Source organism: Gobius niger (genome assembly GCF_951799975.1).
Source record: "Gobius niger genome assembly, chromosome: 7".
Classification (NCBI taxonomy): Eukaryota; Metazoa; Chordata; class Actinopteri; order Gobiiformes; family Gobiidae; genus Gobius; species Gobius niger.
Window position 1 is genome coordinate 33167067 of NC_136858.1, and position 20455 is coordinate 33187521.

The following is a 20455-nucleotide window of genomic DNA, read 5'->3' on the forward strand; positions in this document are numbered from 1 at the left end:
CTTGACAGTTGTGAGAGAAGTGTGACAGTTGGTGCACAGACTCAATATTCGAAGAAGAGACGTGTGTGAGAGAGTGTCCGCTGGTAAAAGAGCAATGAAAACAGCGCAGACCAGTCCCTGAAACCAGGAACCAGACCATGTAACCCGCAGTCCCCTGGTCTGCACACGGCTCTATCCACTCACACAGTCCAAATGCGCTGAATTATTCCACCACCAGTGCCTCATTAGGAAATGGATGGGTGGTGCCAGATCCCTGCGAGAGAGAGAGGGGATTTAACTCTATATTTTCAATATGCACAAATATGTTCACACGCCGCTCGCTGTTACACAATGCACGCATCACATCAAGCGTGCGCTCCCTGTGCAGTACTGGTGACATGGTGCACGTTGCTACATGCGTTAACCTCTTAACTCCCGCCTGAACCGAGAGCATTTTCTCCAGTGAAGCTTTACCCAATCCTGTAGGCCAGTGTAACACCTCATTTGAAAGCCAAGATCTACAAAACTCATCTAAATGGATCTTTTTCCTCACGTCATCAGATTTTTTTGGGGGGGGGTTGGGGTGGTATTCAACTCATTTTGTAGCTTTTTTGTCATTTTTTGTCACATTTTTGTCACATTTTTTGTCTTTTTTTAATCAATTTTTTGTCATTTTGTGTCACATTTTTGTCACATCTTTTGTCTTTTTTTTGGTCATTTTTTGTCACATTTTTGTCACATTTTTTGTCATTTTTTTGTCATTTTTGTCACATTTTTGTCACATTTTTTGTCCTTTTTAATCAATTTTTTGTCATTTTGTGTCACATTTTTGTCACATTTTTGTCACATCTTTTGTCATTTTTTTGTCACATTTTTGTCACATTTTTTGTCTTTTTTAATCAATTTTTTGTCATTTTTTTAACATTTCTGTCACATTTTTTGTCCTTTTTAATCAATTTTTTGTCATTTTGTGTCACATTTTTGTCACATCTTTTGTAATTTTTTGTCAATTTTTTGTCTTTTATTGTCATTTTTTTGTCACATTTTTGTCATTTTTTCGTCACTTTTTTGTCAAAGTTTTCTCACTTTTTTGTCACATCTTCATCATTGTTTTCATCTCAGTTCTGTCGCTATTTTCACACCTTTTTTCCAGAAGCTTTTGGATTGGGGTAAAGCCAAACTGGAGAAAATGTAATCGGTTCAGGTGGGAGTTAAGGGGTTAAACAAGAATCCATCTCATTGACCATAAAGTCACACAAGTGTATGTTTAAAAAACAACTTTAACACATCATGAACCCAGAGTAGTGGAGACTGGGGCAAATATTTGTATTGTTACTGTACTAATATCTGTAATATAATGAGTCCAGTCCAGTTATGAATTTGCAAAAAAAAATGAAGAAAAAAAAATCACATGCACATACGCTATTCATATTATACAGATATTGCCATCTGTGGTTATCAAATACCAACCATGGTAATGTGAATACCACAAGTGTGAGTAACTCTCTCAACATCCAACTACCCACACAACATATGGTAAATATGATTACACCTCACTGTCTCTGAATTGTGACTAGACATTCTGTCCATTATGGGGGATTTAAATGGTTAATGCTTTGACATTGCTTTTGTTCAAGCCTTGACTGTACCACAATAACACCACATACATACATAAAATCCCCTAGATCTTGCTATTGGAACTATACAATCTCAGTGATCAGTTGTAAGGTTGTCAACTGATCTCAGAATGCATTTCAGTCTCTGAGGAAAATATACTTTGCATATCACTGTACTTGGTATAGACATGATAACATTCTGTGAACATTAACCGAACATTATCTAGTTTTACAAGATTGTGCTTTTTTTTCCACAACAGTCTTTCACCATATTCTGGGAAGAGCGTATTAATCTGTTTTATTCTCCAGTGAATGTCAATAAGCCAGAACAACAGTAATAGAGGCTTCGGTTTCAGAAAAAGAAATGTGTAGGTCTCAAATGTTAATGGTCACATAGAGAAGCTAAATAAAATCCCCTGGAGGCCACTACAACATGGGCATAGCAACTAATAATACACATTCCAGCTAAAAGTGTTATTATTATTATTATTATTATTATTATTATTATTATTATTATTATTATCATCATCATCATCATCATCATCATCATCATCATCATCATCATCATCATCATCATCATCATCATCATCATCATTATTATTATTATTATTATTATTATTATTATTATTATTATTATTATAGCTATTATTTTTTTATCATTATTATTATTTATTGCTAGTATTATTATTATTATTATTATCATTATTATCATTGTTATTATTATTATTATTATTATTATTATTATTATTATTATTATAATTATTATTATTATTATTATTATTATTATTTTAGCTGGAATGTGTTGTAGAAGCCTCCGGGGTATTTTATTTAGGATAAACATTGAAGGCCAATCAGATTTTTTGGTTTTGGAGCGTCATCAGTTGCCAGAAGGAAACACTTTTTTCTCCGGAAGTTATGACCTCGTTGCCATGGTTACTACGAGAGTCCTCTCCGCTTGACTTTCCCGGTGTTTACAACCTCAAAAAACAATTGACAAACTAATAAAACAGTGAGTGTTTTTTCTTCTACATTTATCAATAGTGTCGTTTTACGTAGCAGACGTTTTTTAGATAGCCCGCGTCAGAAAGTTTAACCTGAACATCAAGCTAACTTTAACATAACGTGAAAACATGTCTCGTGTTAACAGAACACACAGCTAACGTTAGCTAGCGTTAACGTTTGCTAACATGAGAAGCTAGTATGGATCTATTATAAAAAGCTAGTAAGTAAAGCTAGAAGCTAGTTCTCCACTGTAAAAAATCATACATTTACTAAAGTGAAGGGGGAAGTACAGTAAAGTAATAATAGCAAGACAGTATTTTGGGAAATTCCTAATATTATCAATTATTAAATTTTTTTTGATTGATTGAAAATAGCACGTTGGCCAAATAACACAACTGAGTATTCAAATAAACATTAATAAACCATATTTTAAATATGTGCCACTGAGATGATTATAATCTAATTACATTACAGTGGTGCAGGGGCGGACTGGCCATATGTCCATTCTGGAAGAGCACAGAAGGGCCACTGGCTCTAGGGCCACCGGTCTGGCCTCCCACTTTACCTTACCCTTGCCCCCGGGCGTAAACCGAGCTTTACCCAAATCTAAAAGCTTAAAAGAAAAGCATCCAAAAACAAAAATGTGCTGGAAAAGCAACAAAAAAGTGACAAAAAAGCGACAAAAACACGAAATGTGACGAAAATGTGACGACAAAGCAATGAAAAAAGCGATGAAAAAACAACAAAAACATGACACAAAAAAAACGAAAAACAAGAGACGAAAACACAACGAAAAAGCCACAAAAAAGTAATGGAAAAAGCAGCAAAAAGCAACAAAAACAAACAAAAATGCAGCGACAATGTGACAAAAAGTTACCATCACTTTTCTAGATTTTAGCTTTCAAATAAGGCGTTACAGCGTTGCTCTCCAGTAAAGAAGCCTTTGGATTTGGGTAAAGCCGAACTGGAGAAAATGCTCTCGGTTAAAGGGACTATAAGGAGTTTAACAATGTTAAAACTAAGTATTTTCCTCCCCCTACATGTTCAGGTCATGTCCTCATGTGTAGCATGAGCTCAGACCTGTTCACCACAACTGCCTCTAAAAAGCTCGGGAACCCCTAAATTATACCTCTAATGGATTGTAATACACTTCTCTCTCATTTGCAGAGCCTCACAGTATCATGACACCGCGCTGAAGCTGCATCGACTTGTGTATCAGCGCCTGCCAAAACAACCGAGTCCAGTTCTAGCATGTTGTTCCCAGTGGAGGACGATGTGTCTGACCTGCAGCTACGCCTCTGTGTTGGAGACAGCTTTGATAAACCACAGACCTCTCACGGCACTGACAGGGAAGAGGCGAAGGAGATCTCAGACTTCGGTCCTCCGGAGACACTCTTTCTGAGTCGGACCAAGCTGCAGAAAGTGTCCGAGAGTCTTCTGAGGAACCGCGCTTTAAAGGTCAGCACAAACTTCACTCTTCATTATCTGTCCACAGCCCACACTCTCGGCTCAGAGCGTCACTGTGCATCAGCTAAACTAAGGTCAGCATTAGGCTACATTGAGGCTTTTAGCAGCATTTAATAACCACACTTTTTAACTCAGCTACTGTATAGCATTTTTCTTTGTTAATATACTTTACCCAAATTCTAGAGAGATCACAGTAGAATTATTACTCTCCAACTAAACTAATGAAATGTATTTTCTGCATATGTAATGCTATGATATTATGTTTTGGGTTCAAATTTACCCGTCCTTAACCCACCCCAATTGAAAACTGTGGTGAAAACATGTTGCATTTTCTCCAGTTCGGCTTAACCCAAATCCTAAGGCTTCTTGACGAGCACTCGCCTTGGTAGGCCTCATTTGAAAGCTAAGGCCCACCAAACTGAAACGCATTTTTCTCTCATTTTGGAAGTGCACGGTAGTACAGCAGTTAGCGCTCGTGCTTCACAGCTAGAAGGTCCGGGTTCGATTCCCACCTGGACGGGGTCCTTTCTGTGGGGAGTTGGCATGTTCTCCCCGTGTCTGCGTAGGTTTCCTTCGGGTGCTCCGGTTTTCCCTACCACTAAAAACATGTACAATAGGTGAATCCTCCAGCCAGGTGTTTCTGACCACCAGCCTGGCAGCCAGAAACAGGTCGCCACAGCAACATTGGGGATGGGTCAAATGCAGGAACAATTTTCTCCACAGAGATTTCTCTACAGAGATTAATCAAGTATAACTTAACTTAACTTATGCATTTTCGTAGTTTTGTTGCTTTTTCATAGTTTATTTCCGTTGCTTTTTTTCCCCGGTCTTTTATTGCTTCTTTGCGTTTTTGTCCGTTTTTTGTGGCCTTTTTTTTGCCGCTTTTTCGTTATTTTTTGTTGCATTTTCATCCTCGTTTACTCTTTATTAATGCTTTTTTTCCAAGAAGCTTCTAGATTTGGGTAAAGCCAAACCGGAGAAAATGAGATTGGTTACAGTGGGGGTTAAAAGTCTTTGTAATTACCTAGAATAAACCATAAATCAGGTTAAACCATGTGTGTTTTATTTAACAGGAAAATTCAACAATGGAATTCTGACCAGAAAATAAACTTTCAATTTGTATGACCAAAAATGTGAAAAACAAGAATAAAAGTCAAACATTTTTCAGCAGCCAAAATATTTCAACAAATGGGTTGACCGGCTTTTATGTGTCCCACAGTGCTGAGAAAGTTTGAAATAACAGATAAGAGTGCTGGGGTGTGTGTATGTGTGTACTGGGATGCTCTTGAAACACCCCATTGACTCCGTTGAGCCCGTGGCCGGAGGAAACTTCAGAGCTGGCAGGTCGTGGGTGACTTTTGCACTCCATTACAGCAGTGGCCTTCAGACTGACCTGGTGCCTGTACAGCTGACAGAAGAGGTCTGAGATTAATGTTATTTCACTCTGCCACTCACCACAACAACCACGGCAAGACGTTTTTACCCCCCGATTAACTCTGCTGCAGGACTACGGCGAAAATTGTTAGATTGTTGATCGTTGTTTCCTATAGTTGAATGTGCTGATGTCTCTCCCTCTTTTTTCCCTGTATTGATTAAATGTTGTGTGCACAAGAGAGTCAATTTTCCAATACAATAAAGGGCTGCACAAATAAGCACAATAAAAAGCACCAGCTTGTATTAGTTCAGCAGTTTGATATCTCAGTTTTCTTGCTTAACCTCTTAACTCCCGCCTGAACCGAGAGAATCTTTTTCCTCAAGTTTCCATATTTTTTTTGTTGGCTATTCAACTAATTTTTGTAACTTTTTTGTCATTTTTTTTGGTCATTTTTTGTCACATTTTTGTCATTTTTTTGTCCATTTTTTATCAAATTTTTGTCCTTTTTTTGTCACATTTTTGTCATTTTTTTGTCAAGTTTTTGTCCTTTTTTTGTCAATTATTTATTTTTTTATTTTTTGTCATTTTTTGTTACATTTCTGTCATTTTTTCGTCCATTTTTTATCAATTTTTTGTCCTTTTTTTGTCACATTTTTGTCATTTTTTGGTCAAGTTTTTGTCATTTGTTGTCAAATTTTTATCAAATTTTTGCCATTTTTTTGTCACATTTTTGTTATTTTTTGGTCAAGTTTTTGTCATTTTTTGTCAAATTTTTATCACATTTTTTGTCATTTTTTGTCACATTTCTGTCATTTTTTGTTCCATTTTTTATCAATTTTTTGTCCTTTTTTGGTCACATTTCTGTCATTTTTTTGTCCATTTTTTGTCAATTTTTGTCATTTTTTGTCATTTTTTGTCATTTTTTGTCACATTTCTGTCATTTTTTCGTCCATTTTTTATCAATTTCTTGTAACATTTTTATGACATTTTTGCCACTTTTGCATAAATTTTTCATCACTTTTTTGTCAATGTTTTCTCGCTTTTTTGTCACATTTCCATCATTGTTTTCGTCTCAGTGTTGTTGCTTTTTTTCCAGAAGCTTTTGGATTGGGGTAAAGCCAAACTGGAGAAAATGTGCTCGGTTCAGGTGGGAGTTAAGGGGATAATTTTGCTACATTATTATCATTTATTCATGTCCTTTTGTTTTCCAGTATTTGTATCTTGAAGGCAATGAACTGCGCAGGATTCCCCCAGCGCTGTTCACAAGTTTCCCCAACCTGCTATGGCTAGACCTTAGACATAACCAGATTGAATCCCTTCCAACGGAAATTGGTCGTCACAGGTAAGCTTTTTGAAATTCCTCTTGGTTTTATGCCTCAAGTCCCCCATTATAAAGGCCTAAAACTAAACAAAGCCACCTCCATTCAAGTCTACATTCCTTTTTTAAGGGTGTGGGGGTTTACAAAAGGTAAAAATAGCCTATAGAGTTCTGTGTTTTTATTTTGCGAACGTTTTAGATTTGCGATATTTACAGCAAAAGTGAGTTCATTCCTCAGAGGCCGTCAATTACTGTTTTTCCTCTTTGTATTGGCTTAGAAACCAAATCAAACACATTCAAATAACCACTGCAGTGCTTTTGCAAAGGTCATAGTAAATAGCATTCCCGCGTTTGCTTATTCACAAGTTGCAGAAAGGTCAGAGAGTTAAAACAGCAAAAACTGTATCTTCTCTGTTGCCTGGTAAAAAGTAGTGCCCAACGGTGCCTGCCAAACATGTCTCTGTGACCCAGATTTTGGAAATTGTGCCATGGCTGACCATCCGGCACTGTCAAACTCATGCATAAGCCATAAGCCACAGAAACTGTTAATGTTACTGCTGGAAATATAACTGAATTACAAGGAATTAATCATGTTTTTGAAATCAGCAATTACTCAAACTTAGAGAAGGGAAGCTTTTCAAGAACTAGAGGTGGACAGAGCTGAAAAATCTGAATATTTTCTGGGTCATTTTCAATAATAATAATCAAGTATATTCATGCAAAGTAGTATATCTTAGTTGAGTTGATGCTCAAGAAGAGAATACCACGAATATTACTTTATAACCCTTTTTCCATAACATTTAACGATGTTCATGTTTTCATCTGCTGTTTTAGACTTTCATTATTTTAATTAGATCATTTATTCATGTTTTAGTAAAGCATTTAACCTCTTAACTCCCACCTGAACGGATCCCATTTTCTGCAGTTTGGCTTTACCCTAATCAAAAAGCTTCTTGGGAAAAAACACCAAAATAGCCACAAAAATGAGAAGAAAACAAGGATGTAAATGCAACAAAAATGTGACAAAAATTCAACAAAAATGTGACAAAAATTCAACAAAAATGTGACAAAAATTCAACAAAAATGTGACAAAAATTCAACAAAAATTTTACAAAAACTCAACAAAAAATGTCAAAAAGCTCAACAAAAAGTGACAAAAATTCAACAAAAATGTCACAAAAACTCAACAAAAATGTCACAAAAATGAAAAAAAAAAAAACACATACAAAAGGTGACACAACACAGCAACAATGCGAGGAATAATATCAGTTTTGTGGGTCTTAGCTTTCAAATGAGGTGTTACACAGGCCTATATAATAGCCAAGGAGGACAGAAGGCATTTGGTTTAGGCGGGTGGTAAGAGGTTAAGTATTTTTGCTCCCAGTTTTGAGATAATATATGGAGAGATAGACCAAGGTCAGTCCTGATTGGATCTTCATCTAGGCCTGGTGGTACTTGGAAAGGGAAATATTTTAGGAGGTGGTACAACATAGACAATGTATTACCCACCTCAAATATCAGTCCACAGCTTTGGATGTCGATCTAATAAGGAAGCAACAGGTGGCCACGTAATATTTCATGTGGTTAAATTTGACGTTTTTTGTGAGAGGCTTGTTTTTCTGCAAAACATGCTGAAAATCAGTCGCTGAGACATATTTCAAATTGTCATTTCCAGTATCTCGCAGGAAAACAGCCAACAGGAACAAACCCTTTGATCTTTGTCAGGAGCAAAGCAAGTAGTTAGGCTGCTCACGCCCACACAGAGCAGGAGACGTCAGCCAACTTCGTCCAAAATCAGCTTTCAGATGCACCAAAAGAAATAAGGATGACACCATGAGCGGGAAATGTCTGTATTGAGTTTGTGGTGAAAAAAAAACTTTTAAAGGGGGGGTATTATGCAAAATCGACTTTTTGAAGCTTTTCATCATGTTATTATGTCATTCCCTCATTAAAAACATGCCTGAAGTGTTGCCTTGGCACATTCACGTATTTTTGAGTAATCTGTAAAAACTCTGATGGCGGCCATTTTAGGGATAGGTTTGCCTGAGTCCTCCTAGGAACGCCCCCACCTCCTGGAGACGCCTCCGAGCTTTCGTCACCAGCCGAGTAACCAACCACTGCTCCTCAGCACAACCCCCTCCCCACTGATGCCACAGACAGCGTGTGGAGGGGGCGTGTCGGAAAGGCTCAGAGGTTCTTAAAGAGACAGAGGCCTATTTCAAGACATTCGCTACAGCCATTTTGAGAGAGCAATTTTATACAAGGCAGTTATTCTAATTTACTGCATTTACAGACCAGCAGAAGGTTTGGTCATCATTGTAGTGTGATATAGACTGGTGCTATGTGATTGAAAAAAGCCTAATACCCCCTCTTTAATCAAATGTGGTGGTATCATTATCAACATACCTGCTGGTCAAAACTAGCACTTTTGCCTGACAGCAAGATGGTCTTGGGTTTGATTCCCGGTCTGTTTGGAGTTCCGTGTGTGTAGCTACAGTATGTTCTCCCCATGTTAGGTGCTCCGGATTCCTTCTTCAACAGTTGTCTAATCCTCCAGGTGGGCGCTCATGACCAAGATCCTGACTCAATACCTGGGTATGGGTGTTGCTCTGTGGTCGCCCACTGTCTCGGTCATGTGAAATAATGATGTGTTCTTTTCATCCCACACAGAGTTTCAACTCAGTGAAGGATGAAAAGATAATTTTGTACAAATAGCCATTTCAATCCTTTCTGCAGATGTTTAAGGTCCTTGCTGTTAGAAGGGAATCCCATCACCGAGCTGCCTGCAGAGCTCGGTAAGTTAATTTTCACTGTAAAACAAGAATTCACAATGTGATAAAATGTGACTTTTTTAACTCTTGTTAGATTTTCCAACGAAAATATTCAAGCAATAGTATTATTTTATGTACACCAGTGGAAACACTGGGGTAAAATAACAAATAAAAAACTTTTATTTACTTGTTTACTGTCAGAGCAAAAGCAAAGACAAAACCATGACTAAATTAAGTAGTTTATGACGTTTAGTTTAGTTGTATAGTTTATTATAAACAGTTAAAATGATGTTTAAAGCTAAACAGAAAAATCTTCCATGCAAATTAAATATATTTTAAAAGATGATCTCCCGGCCTACTTTTGAGAGATATCTAAATGAATAAATTTGTTCTGTATGTATATTTTCTACTCATGACAAACCTATTGTAAGATAATGTACTGAGTTAAAATTTAATTTCGGCAAGCAAGCTTTTGCTTCTGCCTCTTTTGGTCTCAGATGGATTGTTTCTATGTAATGTGTTAATGTATTATTTTGTGTGACTGAAACAAAATATACTGAACAGAAACTGAACTGATCGTCACAAGGCTTTTTAACTTTAAAGGGGGGTATTATGCAAAATCGACTTTTTCAAGCTTTACGTCATGTTATTATGTCATTCCCTCATTAAAAACATGCCTGAAGTGTTGCCTTGGCACATTCACGTATTTTTGAGTAATCTGTAAAAACTCTGATGGCGGCCATTTTAGGGACAGCTTTGCCTGAGTCCTCCTAGGAACGCCCCCACCTCCTGGAGACGCCTCCGAGCTTTCGTCACCAGCCGAGTAACCAACCACTGCTCCTCAGCAGAACCCCCTCCTCACTGATGCCACAGACAGCGTGTGGAGGGGGCGTGTCGGAAAGAGTCAGAGGTTCTTAAAGAGACAGAGACCTATTTCAAGACATTCGCTACAGCCATTTTGAGAGAGCAATTTTATACAAGGCAGTGCTATAGACTGGTGCTATGTGATTGAAAAAAGCATAATACCCCCTCTTTAAGCTCTATATGAACTAAAATGTATTGTCATTATGATATGATGCTTATAATTTGGCTTTTTACAGAATGAATAGATCAGTAGAAGCTACTTTTCTAAATGAGTGTAACTTTATTGTGCAGGTAACGTGCTGAGCCTGACTGGCCTGAACCTCCGCGACTGCCCGCTCCGTTACCCTCCGCGCGGCGTCCTGCAGCGGGGCGTCCCGAGCATCCTGCAGTACCTGAGGGCCGCCTTAGCCCAGCGGCCCGTCAGCGCCCCCAAGAGCCTCCCAGGTGAGCCAACTCTCACCGCGCACAGACGAGAGGCGGCTCTTAAAAACGCGTCCCAGCCATCTGCTCCCTTTGTCAAAGATTGGACAGCAGCCCCCAAAAATAGCCTCTTCTTGCCCTGGCGCTACTCCGCCGGTGTGACTTCCGTTCCCTTGGAAACAGCTCACGCCGCTCGGCACGCTGCTCCGGCCGCAGGTTCGTAATATTTTTAGCCTGATGAGACATGACTGATAACCCTGCGCACCCAACAGCAGCCCGGCGTCACCACTACAGTCGGTAATGGCTTTGAGGAGACAGCCCTCCTCAGGAAAGGCTGCCGATGCACAGTGAGCACAGCCAGAGCCCTCAATCAAATGATTTATCTGCCGCCTTACAGGGTTATTAACACAGACAGGCCTCACAGCTCCGCAGGGAAAGCGCTTTTTATTGAATTGGTTCAGATTATAAATGTAGCTTAAAGGGGATTTTGCATATACCTTCATTTACATACTGCAATGTCATCAACCTTTTTTTTTTTTCCTCTGCTGAGATAACTTGGGGGAAAATTAGCCACCGGGAGAAGAAAGGTAAAGGTCGAATAAGGATTTCATTTTTCACTTTTTGTCATCCCCCCCGAAACGCATTAACGATGCACAAATCAGGTCATGGAGGCAACAGCGAGCTATTACTGGGATCAATGCGTCTCCGAGAGAACTTTGTTTTTACAAATTGGTCAAAGAGATAATGCCCGGTGGCTGACGGAAATCAGTGACGGAAGGAGGCTCATTAATGTAACCCTTGTTCATCATCACTCACCCAATTAAAACCCATGAAAGACACGAGTTCTTGTTGGGTTCCTTCCTCTTTAAACATGCATTGATGAATTGTTGAGTGCCTGAAGTGAATATCTGCTTCCAGGGGCGGACTGGCCATTTGTCCATTCTGGAAGAGCACAGAAGGGCCACTGGCTCTAGGGCCACCGGTCTGGCCTCTGACTTTACCTTACCCTTGCCCCCGGGCGTAACCGAGCTTTACCCAAATCTAAAAGCTTAACCTCTTAACTCCCGCCTGAACCGAGAGGATCTTTTTCCTCACGTCATCAGATTTTTTTTCCATCATTTTTTGGTTGGGTATTCAACTCATTTTTGTAACTGTCATTTTTTTGTCCATTTTTTAATCACATTTTTGTCACATTTTTGTAAACATTTTTTTTTTTTTTTTCACTTTATTGTCTTTTTTTGTCATTTCTTTTGTCATTTTTGTGACATTTTTGCCACTTTTTCATCAATTTTTCGTCACTTTTTTGTCATACTTTTCTCACTTTTTTGTCACATTTCCATCATTGTTTTCGTCTCAGTTTTGTTGCTTTTTTCACACCTTTTTTCCAGAAGCTTTTGGACTGGGGTGAAGCCAAACTGGAGAAAATGTGCTCGGTTCAGGTGGGAGTTAAGAGGTTAAAAGAAAAGCATCCAAAAACAAAAATGCAACAAAAAAGTGACAAAAAAGTGACAAAAACACAACAAAATGTGACGAAAACGTGACGACAAAGCAATGAAAAAAGCGATGAAAAAACAATAGTATGAAAAAAAAAAAAAAGAAAAACAAGAGACGAAAACACAACGAAAAAGTGACGAAAACACGCCAAAAAGCCACAAAAAAAGTAATGAAAAAGCAACAAAAACATGACAAAAATGCAGCGACAACGTGACAAAAAGTTACCATCACTTTTCGAGATTTTAGCTTTCAAATGAGACGTTACAGTATTGCTCTCCAGTCAAGACGCTTTTACTGGAGAAAATGCTCTCGGTTAAGGCGGGGGGTAAGAGGTTAACATACTGTATGTATTTGTGGAAGTGTCACATTTATGCTAATTTGGGCCAGGCTGACCAGAGTCCAGGGCTGTTTTTCAGTCCCAGTCTGCCCCGGTCTGCTTCCTTTGCACCCTCTGAACACGATCGCTCAAAGCAAATAAAAGGCAGTGCACGCCGTCGAAGCCAATAAACAGATGATATGGATGGATTTAGGCAAAAAGGTGTTTTTTTAGCTGCTTGTAAACCTCTAATACGCTGATCTTATTCCTGTGTCATAGATGCCCCTGTAGTGGAGAGGCTGCAGCTGGAGCTGATGGGGTCCAGTGTTGAAGAGGAAGAGGAAGGAGGGACAGAGGAGGAAGAGCTGCAGAGGTTCAGAGAGCTCAAACTCCAGATGAGCCTCATGGAGAAGACTGAGCTGGAGGCGGCGGCGCGCAGAGACAATCCCAAACCACAGACACTGCCCAAAAGGTCGAATGTGTACCATAAACAGATATTCGTGTTTTTGACCCTTTTATTACAGTAGAAATAAACACAGGTTTAGCTATTATTATTCTTTTACAAAACCTTGAGCATTTTGGATCTCAAAAGCTGTTTACCAAAACTTTTCTATTTCACATTTGAGAGGATTAGGGCACCATAAAATCTATATTGTATTAAGTGATTATCTAATTATGCTACACTACAAAACCAATATATAAAACTTGTCCATGGCTGCATATTTCTTGCCATTTTCCCAATAGACAAGTCGATTGTGTTTTTGCATTGAGGCAGAGCAAAGAGCGTTCAATTCAGCGAGGAGACAAATAGCTTTAGAAGGTGGCTTTAAATCTAGTCTCAAGTGCTCTCCCACTTTTATAAATTGACTGCACTCTGGCTTTGTAGGGCAGCGCAGTCGGATGGAGGCAGCGAATTTATTATTTTTAGTGGCAGAGATTCAAAGCGGTTATATTATATGGCTCTGTAGCACAATGGAGGAAGAATTGAGAAGCACTTTTAATGACACTGTGCTGAGGACAGCGATAAAACCCCCGGGCTGTCTCCGCCGGGGCCCCGACGCTCGAGAGGGCAATAAAAAAGAAACCATTTTTGTTTCAATTTATTTTCCAGGAAGAAGGTGACGACCGGCATGACTCCACAGGCTCCTCTGTGGAACAGGCCCGAGGAGAGGAGACAGGCCGCACAGAGGGAGCTGCGAGAGAAAGAGGCTATTCTGGAGCAGAGGAGGAAGTGGGTCTGACCACTCACAGTAAAGTGCTATTAGCTGTGAGCTCTTAGCGCTGGGTTAAATACTGCAGGCAATATGCGTATGTTAAAGCAGACCTATACTTTTTTTTATTTAGTGGCAGTTAGGGCTGAAAGATATATCGTTATCATATCGATATCGAGATATGAACATTCAAAATATTAAACTCGAAAAAGCAAGATATAAACAATATAGATTTTCATCAATAAAACTGCGCTCTTTTGTATTATGATTTCATTTTTCTGAAAAATTCTTAGTTTTCACTTAACCCATAGTCATATCGTATTGATATCGAGATATCTGGCATGAATATTGAGATATGAAATTTTGTCCATATCGTTCAGCTCTAGTAGCAGTTTATTACACATATACAGATACTACCTTTTGTTGTTGGCTAAAAACACATAGGGCCAGATCTTGTGGTTCATAGCGCAGGCTGTAGAGCAGACGACTGCGCAGACGGGTGGCGCTCCTTGCAATCTTCAGTGTCATACCTGGCGCAAAAAGTGGGCAGGACAGGAGGTGCGATGTTGTGGTGCCGCCCCCTCCCCATGCTTTCCCCAGACCTGCGGAAGGCGGTGGTTTGCGAGGGGGGGTTCTCTTGTACATGCGTAACATGCATGATGCAACGCGCAATGTTTAGTAAAGATTAAAGAAATAAAACTGTCCCTCCACTGCTGAAGCCACTCACTGCAGATCCAAGGTGAGCGGGCGGGACAGAGAGGCAGCAGCCATTCGAATGAGCAAAGTTACGAAATGTACAGGATTTAATTGATCGGAAACTGTCATATCGGCTGTGGAGAAGTTGCAGAGTTATGCAGCAGTTGCAAGAAAACTGTAGTGTATTGGAACATTTGCGCTACAGCTGCAGGATTCTTGGAGCGACTGAATTTAAAAAAAAAAAAAACATTTGCTATGCGCCTGTAAAATGCGTGTCTTTCTTTTGGACTGAGCTGTGGCTACACAAGGAGCATCATCAGGAGGTAAAGACTGATACACGATGGAAATGTCTCCTTAAAACGCAGATTAGACCTGGTGTTGTGGCACTTGAAGGCATGTGTGGTTTATTTATGGAAAACTGTTGTTGTTTTGGTGTTAGGGGTGTGCATGTTGATCTACTGTATCAACGTAAACCTGTGCGTATAACCTACGCTCAAGCAGACTTTTCAAGGCAATTTCGCTTTTGTTTTCAATTTGACGTCGATTCTTAGGAAGACAAGGCAAGGAATGTAAAGAGGAACATAATGTGAAGGTTGCCACAGAAGAGTAGAGCGAGTGCTGCTTGCAATGAACCACGCCTCAGTCGGCCTCTTTTTCTTAAAAAAACACCCTCTCCCTAGTGGCGCAGCAAAACCTGCGCCACATGCAAGATCGCGAGTGTTCTATGTTGCGTTTAGAGTTGCGCACGGACTGCGCCAGTCACAAGATCTGGCCCTGTATGTTGAACACCTTACACAACTTCTAAAATGTTTAGAGATAGGGAATGGCAAAGAGAAATCCAGAAGCCCCCTGTCTGGTCCTTAAAGAGAGAGCGAAGCCTTGAATGAAAACATGAAACACGCAAACACAAATGCAAAATGTAAACTGCAAAGTGCCGCCACAGAAAGAACTGCAGGGAGGATCGCTGCTGTTGTTTGTTTCTTCTATTTTCACTGGATGTTTTTCTTGAATGGCCCACCTTCAAACTATTATTATCGATTTAATACATTCACGTTGCCCACCAAAGCCTCGAATGTGACGACGTTGCAATCACTACTATAAAGACAACAGGAAGGGTAGAAAACAACAATTTACAAACATGGTGAAAACAAAATTTTGTTCAAACCAACCAGGGTAACCAGTTTGGCTTCACCCCAGTCCAAAAGCTTCTGGAAAAAAGCTGTGAAAAAGCAACAAAACTGAGACGAAAACAATGATGGAAATGTGACAAAAAAGTGAGACAACATTGACAAAAAAGTGACGAAAAATTGATGAAAAAGTGGCAAAAATGTGACAAAAAAATGACAAAAATGTGACAAAATATGACAAAAAAATACAAAAATGTGATAAAAATTTGACAAAAAAATGACAAAAATGTGACAAAAAAATGACAAAAATGTGACAAAAAATGATAAAAATGTGACAAATTATGACCAAAAAAAAAAAATGTGATAAAAATTTGACCAAAAAATGACAAAAATGTGACAAAAAAATGACAAAAATTTGACAAAATGTGACTAAAAAATGACATTTGATATAAAACTGACGAAAAATGTGACAAAAATTGACAAAAAAATGACAAAAATGTGACAAAATGTGACCAAAAAATTACAAAAAGTTACAAAAATGAGTTGAATACCCAACAAAAAAATGATGGGAAAAAATCTGATAACGTGAGGAAAAAGATCCTCTCGGTTCAGGCGGGAGTTAAGAGGTTAAAGAGTCAATAGTCACTTGCGATTAAACGTAAGAATGCAAATAAATTACTTTATTTTTTGTAAGCCCTGCCAAATCGGACGTTTTCAGCATTGTCAAACGCAGCCTCATCCATCGTTACAATATATCTTAATTAACTGAAACACAGTGTAACATTACATGGGCAATTCCTTGTGTCTTAGCCCTTGTTTCTTTCATTACCCATGTTGCTTAGCTTCCTGAAAACAGATCAATTTTTAAAGATTCCAGCACAATTCACCGAACATCTCAATGTTGGTTTTATCGCAAATCCATTACAGAGCCTTGTTTTGTTGTAGAAGCCAAGAAGCGTTGCGCAAGTGGCGGACTCAGGCCAAGAACCCTCAGCAGTCTGGACACAGGCAGAAGAAGGCAGGACGCCAGAGACAAAAAGAGGTACTTAAACTGTGTGAAACCTCTTCTCGCCACAAGGGGGCGGCACAACTCCTCCCTTGCTCCATTCAGAGACACTCTCCACACGCTGATTACTAATACAGCACATCATGGCAAGTGAATGACATTGATTAAGGGTGGGGCACATTGAAGGCATGTGAGGGCTTTGTCAAAGGAGGGGGAAAAAAAGGAAAGATTTAAAGAGAAATAAACTAATCAAACATGTCATATGAGAAGAGAGGTTTATCACTCAGATAGAGCAGGAATTACACCAAAATTGAGCACATTTGATGGAAAAACCGTCTGTATTTTGTTTGTGTCTAATGCAGCGTTGCTTTAGCTTCATGTGGTTAAAATTTTGCACTTAAAAGATAACATTTTAACAACATGGACTTCCTTCCATAGCATCTGAGAGTAGCACCAGACATTACCAACATAGACTCCAACCACAGTTTGAGCCCAGTATTACAAACACTGTAACAGGGAATAGATGATGACTTACACCAACACTCCACTGTCTCAAACAATTAGAGAGGTGCTCTGTGTCTTGAAGAAACAGGGCCATATTAAAAGTGAGTGTCCGTACTTGAGAAATGCGCTGTTTAATGGAAAAGTCGAGCCAAGTAAATCATAAAAACCTCCGCCGCAGCCACACACTGTTATCACAGCTGACATGATTCTTACTCAACCCCGCGCTAAACACTTCTCAGTAATTTCTCTGTCAGTACCATTTAGCGGCACTCGGCAAAAAAAAAAAGCAAATTACTCAGAAACATCTGTGAAAACACTCGCCGGGGGACTCGTACGTAGAAGTGTATTTGGGTAATTCGAGGCCGAGATCTCGCGTATCCAGCTCGAGTCCGGTATTAATGTTGTTCTGTTGTAAACCAATCCTGTCTGCGTGAATAAATCAACAGGAAGCAGAAACAGATACAAGGCCGGCGGCGCTGGACGGCAGTGATTTGGCTCAGCGTCACCCCTACAGCACCATAGAGTTTGAAGACAGCAGGTAAACGGCAACTCCAGAGGTCGGCTTGTGCAATATAAGAATGTTCAATCAGGGGTCTTCCACTTATTATAACACAGGAGCAACCAGTATCTCTCCACCCTTTGCCAAGTAGCCTAGTTTCCATAAGCTTGATGAGACAAATTGGGTTCATGTCTTGGCAAAGCAACTGATGAAGTCATGAGTCTCGATGCATTTTGTCTTTGTGCTCCGAGTGATAGAGTTTCTTTCTTTGTCAGTCTGTCTACAAACTGGTCCAACAGTCACTCAAGTATCCAGAAAGCATAAGCAACTCTCTGATGCTTTTATTTTGCTAATGTAGTAGATCTGGAAAGTAAAAAAATGGAGAGAATTTCAAGCACATTTTGAATACTACAACTGATACATGAGAAGTGTGGATTGTACAGAATCAGAACAATTTATTAATCCTGTGAAGGGCAATTCTTTGCAGCGACCTGGCCATACAGACACAACAGAACAAACATTTACAGTATGCGCCACAGCAGTTCACAGGTTCACAGAGGTCCAGCGAGACAGAATAAAAACACAAACTCTCAAGCTTATAGCAAAATGAGTTCCAATAGTGATAAATTTGAACAACTGTCAGGTAAAAACGCTGACCTGAGGGCATTCATCTAAAACATGACGATAGGATGTGCCTCTGATCTAAGTCTATGATCTGACCAGCGTTTGGGGTGACCTGACTCTTCCAGAGCGAGGTCAGCTCTCTCTGTCGGACACCAGTGATTTTGGAACTCACATTAACAATTCTGTTCTGCCTTGATTTTCGATTGTGGAGACTTAAATTCCACACCTAATTATTATTTTTCTACCCTTTTTGAAATAGAATGGCACCATTGCAGCATTGGTAGCTGATTTTACAAGAAGGGGGTCACAATTGTTAATTTTTATATACTTACTGCCTCGCTTTCTTTTAAATTATAATGCTGAAGATAAGACGAGCAGTAGGTGGATATTTGGTGCCAACTAGTGGTCAAACCGTGCCAGTGCATCTACCCACGCTTCTCTTTGTTCTTCCTGCATGAAATTACTTCAAGAAAACTGTAGGTAGGCTTTTACTTTAAAGCATTAATGACTCCACGTTGATCAATTGAGATCATGATGTGAACAAGGAAAGAATTAAATGAAGTGGCTGAAGTCATTTCGACGTTGAGTTCCAAAAAAAGCAATTTGTCACTTCTGGTGGGAACTGTGTATGGCCTACACGAGGGGGAAACAGTGTTATCTAAAATGTTCCTGTCCATATCAATATGACATTTCATTCTCTTTGATATAATCACATCAGTTTCTATTTGAACACACAGATGCCACCCACAGGCCCTGGTGCATGACGCGTCCCCTAAATTTAATGCTTGCTAAGAAACAGGAATGATCATCACATCATGTATAAATCCATTGTCAGCTCCTTATCGAGTTATTACTCCACCACCCCATAACCTTTTCATGAATATTGAGTCTTGAGTTTGACCTCTGCCCTCCGTGTGCACCCTCCTACAGCGCTGTTCGAAGGCTGCGGCTGCAAATTTATGCCATTGTCCAGAAAATGGACGAGAGACGCAGGAATCCCACTGGGTCGCGGGAGGAGCAGATTGAGGCAGCAGAGAGAGATGTCAAAGAGGTGTGAAAAATGATTCAGACTCGGGTAAACTGAATTTATGGTAAAGCAAATGTGCTTTGTTAATCATTTGGTTGTTTCTTGACGGGCAGATGAGGAGGCTGCAGTCTCAGCTTCTCGACGTGAAAAGAGGAAGAGGGTTTGCACTGACGCCAGCGCAAGCCAGACAAGGACACACAGATAAATGAGAGAAACGGCGTCCATATGGTTGATTTTGGTATTAAGAGATAGCCAGATTGTGGAATTGCATGTTCCCTGTGCGATTCTATCATGCCTTCTATACTGTGAATGCGGTGCTGGAATTAATCTCACACCGGAGACAAACAAAAGAGTATTTATTTATTTTTCAAAACATGTTTCATAATTAGTGTTTTGATCCGCCGCAGTGGCCCAGGATCGAACGTAATTGCTGGTTTCAGATGTGGAAATGGAAAAAGGGCTGCTCTTAATTTGTCACTTGTGTGTAAATAATAAACAGTAATTAGTTTGCGCAACCAAATCAGTCCCATTGTTTAGACTTGATTGGGCCAAAATGCCCATTGTGTTAAAAAAAAAAGAGCACATTGTGACTGACTTAAAGAGGATTCGGCTTCCAATTCGGGATATTTACATTACAGAATTGAAGAAACATTTTAGATTGAGGGAATGGAGTGTGTGTGGGATGCCTTTTTCTTTCTTTACTTTTAGCTTTGTGGACAACTAGTGCTATCTAAATAAATGAAATGATTCTTGAAAAAAATGATGTCTCTGTTTTATTTACATTATGTGACCAACTTGGAACATAGGCTATGCTGTTTGATTGTTTGATTGCCAAAATGAACAATGATTTGACACTGAATGTTCAATGTGATCAAATGTATGAGGTGAGGAATAGACAGAGCATCTCCAGAGTAAATCTATTACTTTTCCTTGACAAAAACATGTTGTGGAAATGGGAGCTGCGATTTTGATCGTATACACCGAATCTAACAGTCACAATAAGGCTTTTGTGTATATACATCATGTATTTGACATCAGTGGGCTCAGGGAATGATGGCAGCATTGAACTAAACTCGACCAAACGCTGCTGTATGGCACTGAGCGGAGAGCAGAGAGCAGCAGGGGAAGGGTAGGCCTCG

At 39.5% G+C, this 20455-nt stretch overlaps 1 protein-coding gene across 1 annotated transcript; it reads left to right on the top strand.

The window, feature by feature from the left end:
• The first annotated feature begins 2525 nt into the window (after nt 1-2525).
• LOC306965583 (leucine-rich repeat-containing protein 27-like) lies at nt 2526-19755 on the top strand. Its single transcript, XM_079560061.1, has 11 exons — nt 2526-2604; nt 3765-4055; nt 6651-6781; nt 9494-9552; nt 10684-10836; nt 12902-13094; nt 13734-13853; nt 16602-16698; nt 17613-17704; nt 19220-19340; nt 19430-19755. Exons 2-11 carry the CDS (start codon nt 3849-3851, stop codon nt 19523-19525), a joined length of 1269 nt encoding a protein of 422 aa, XP_079416187.1. The 5' UTR covers nt 2526-2604; nt 3765-3848; the 3' UTR covers nt 19526-19755.
• The last annotated feature ends 700 nt before the right edge of the window (nt 19756-20455 follow it).

What these genes read in the sequence shown, in the direction of transcription:
- LOC306965583 (XM_079560061.1), top strand. Translation starts at nt 3,849, where the DNA reads ATGTTGTTCCCAGTGGAGGACGATGTGTCTGACCTGCAGCTACGCCTC. An exon ending in CGAGCTGCCTGCAGAGCTCG is followed by an intron (nt 9,553 to 10,683) that starts GTAAGTTAATTT and finishes TTTATTGTGCAG; the next exon opens with GTAACGTGCTGAGCCTGACT. An exon ending in CAGAGAGAGATGTCAAAGAG is followed by an intron (nt 19,341 to 19,429) that starts GTGTGAAAAATG and finishes CTTGACGGGCAG; the next exon opens with ATGAGGAGGCTGCAGTCTCA.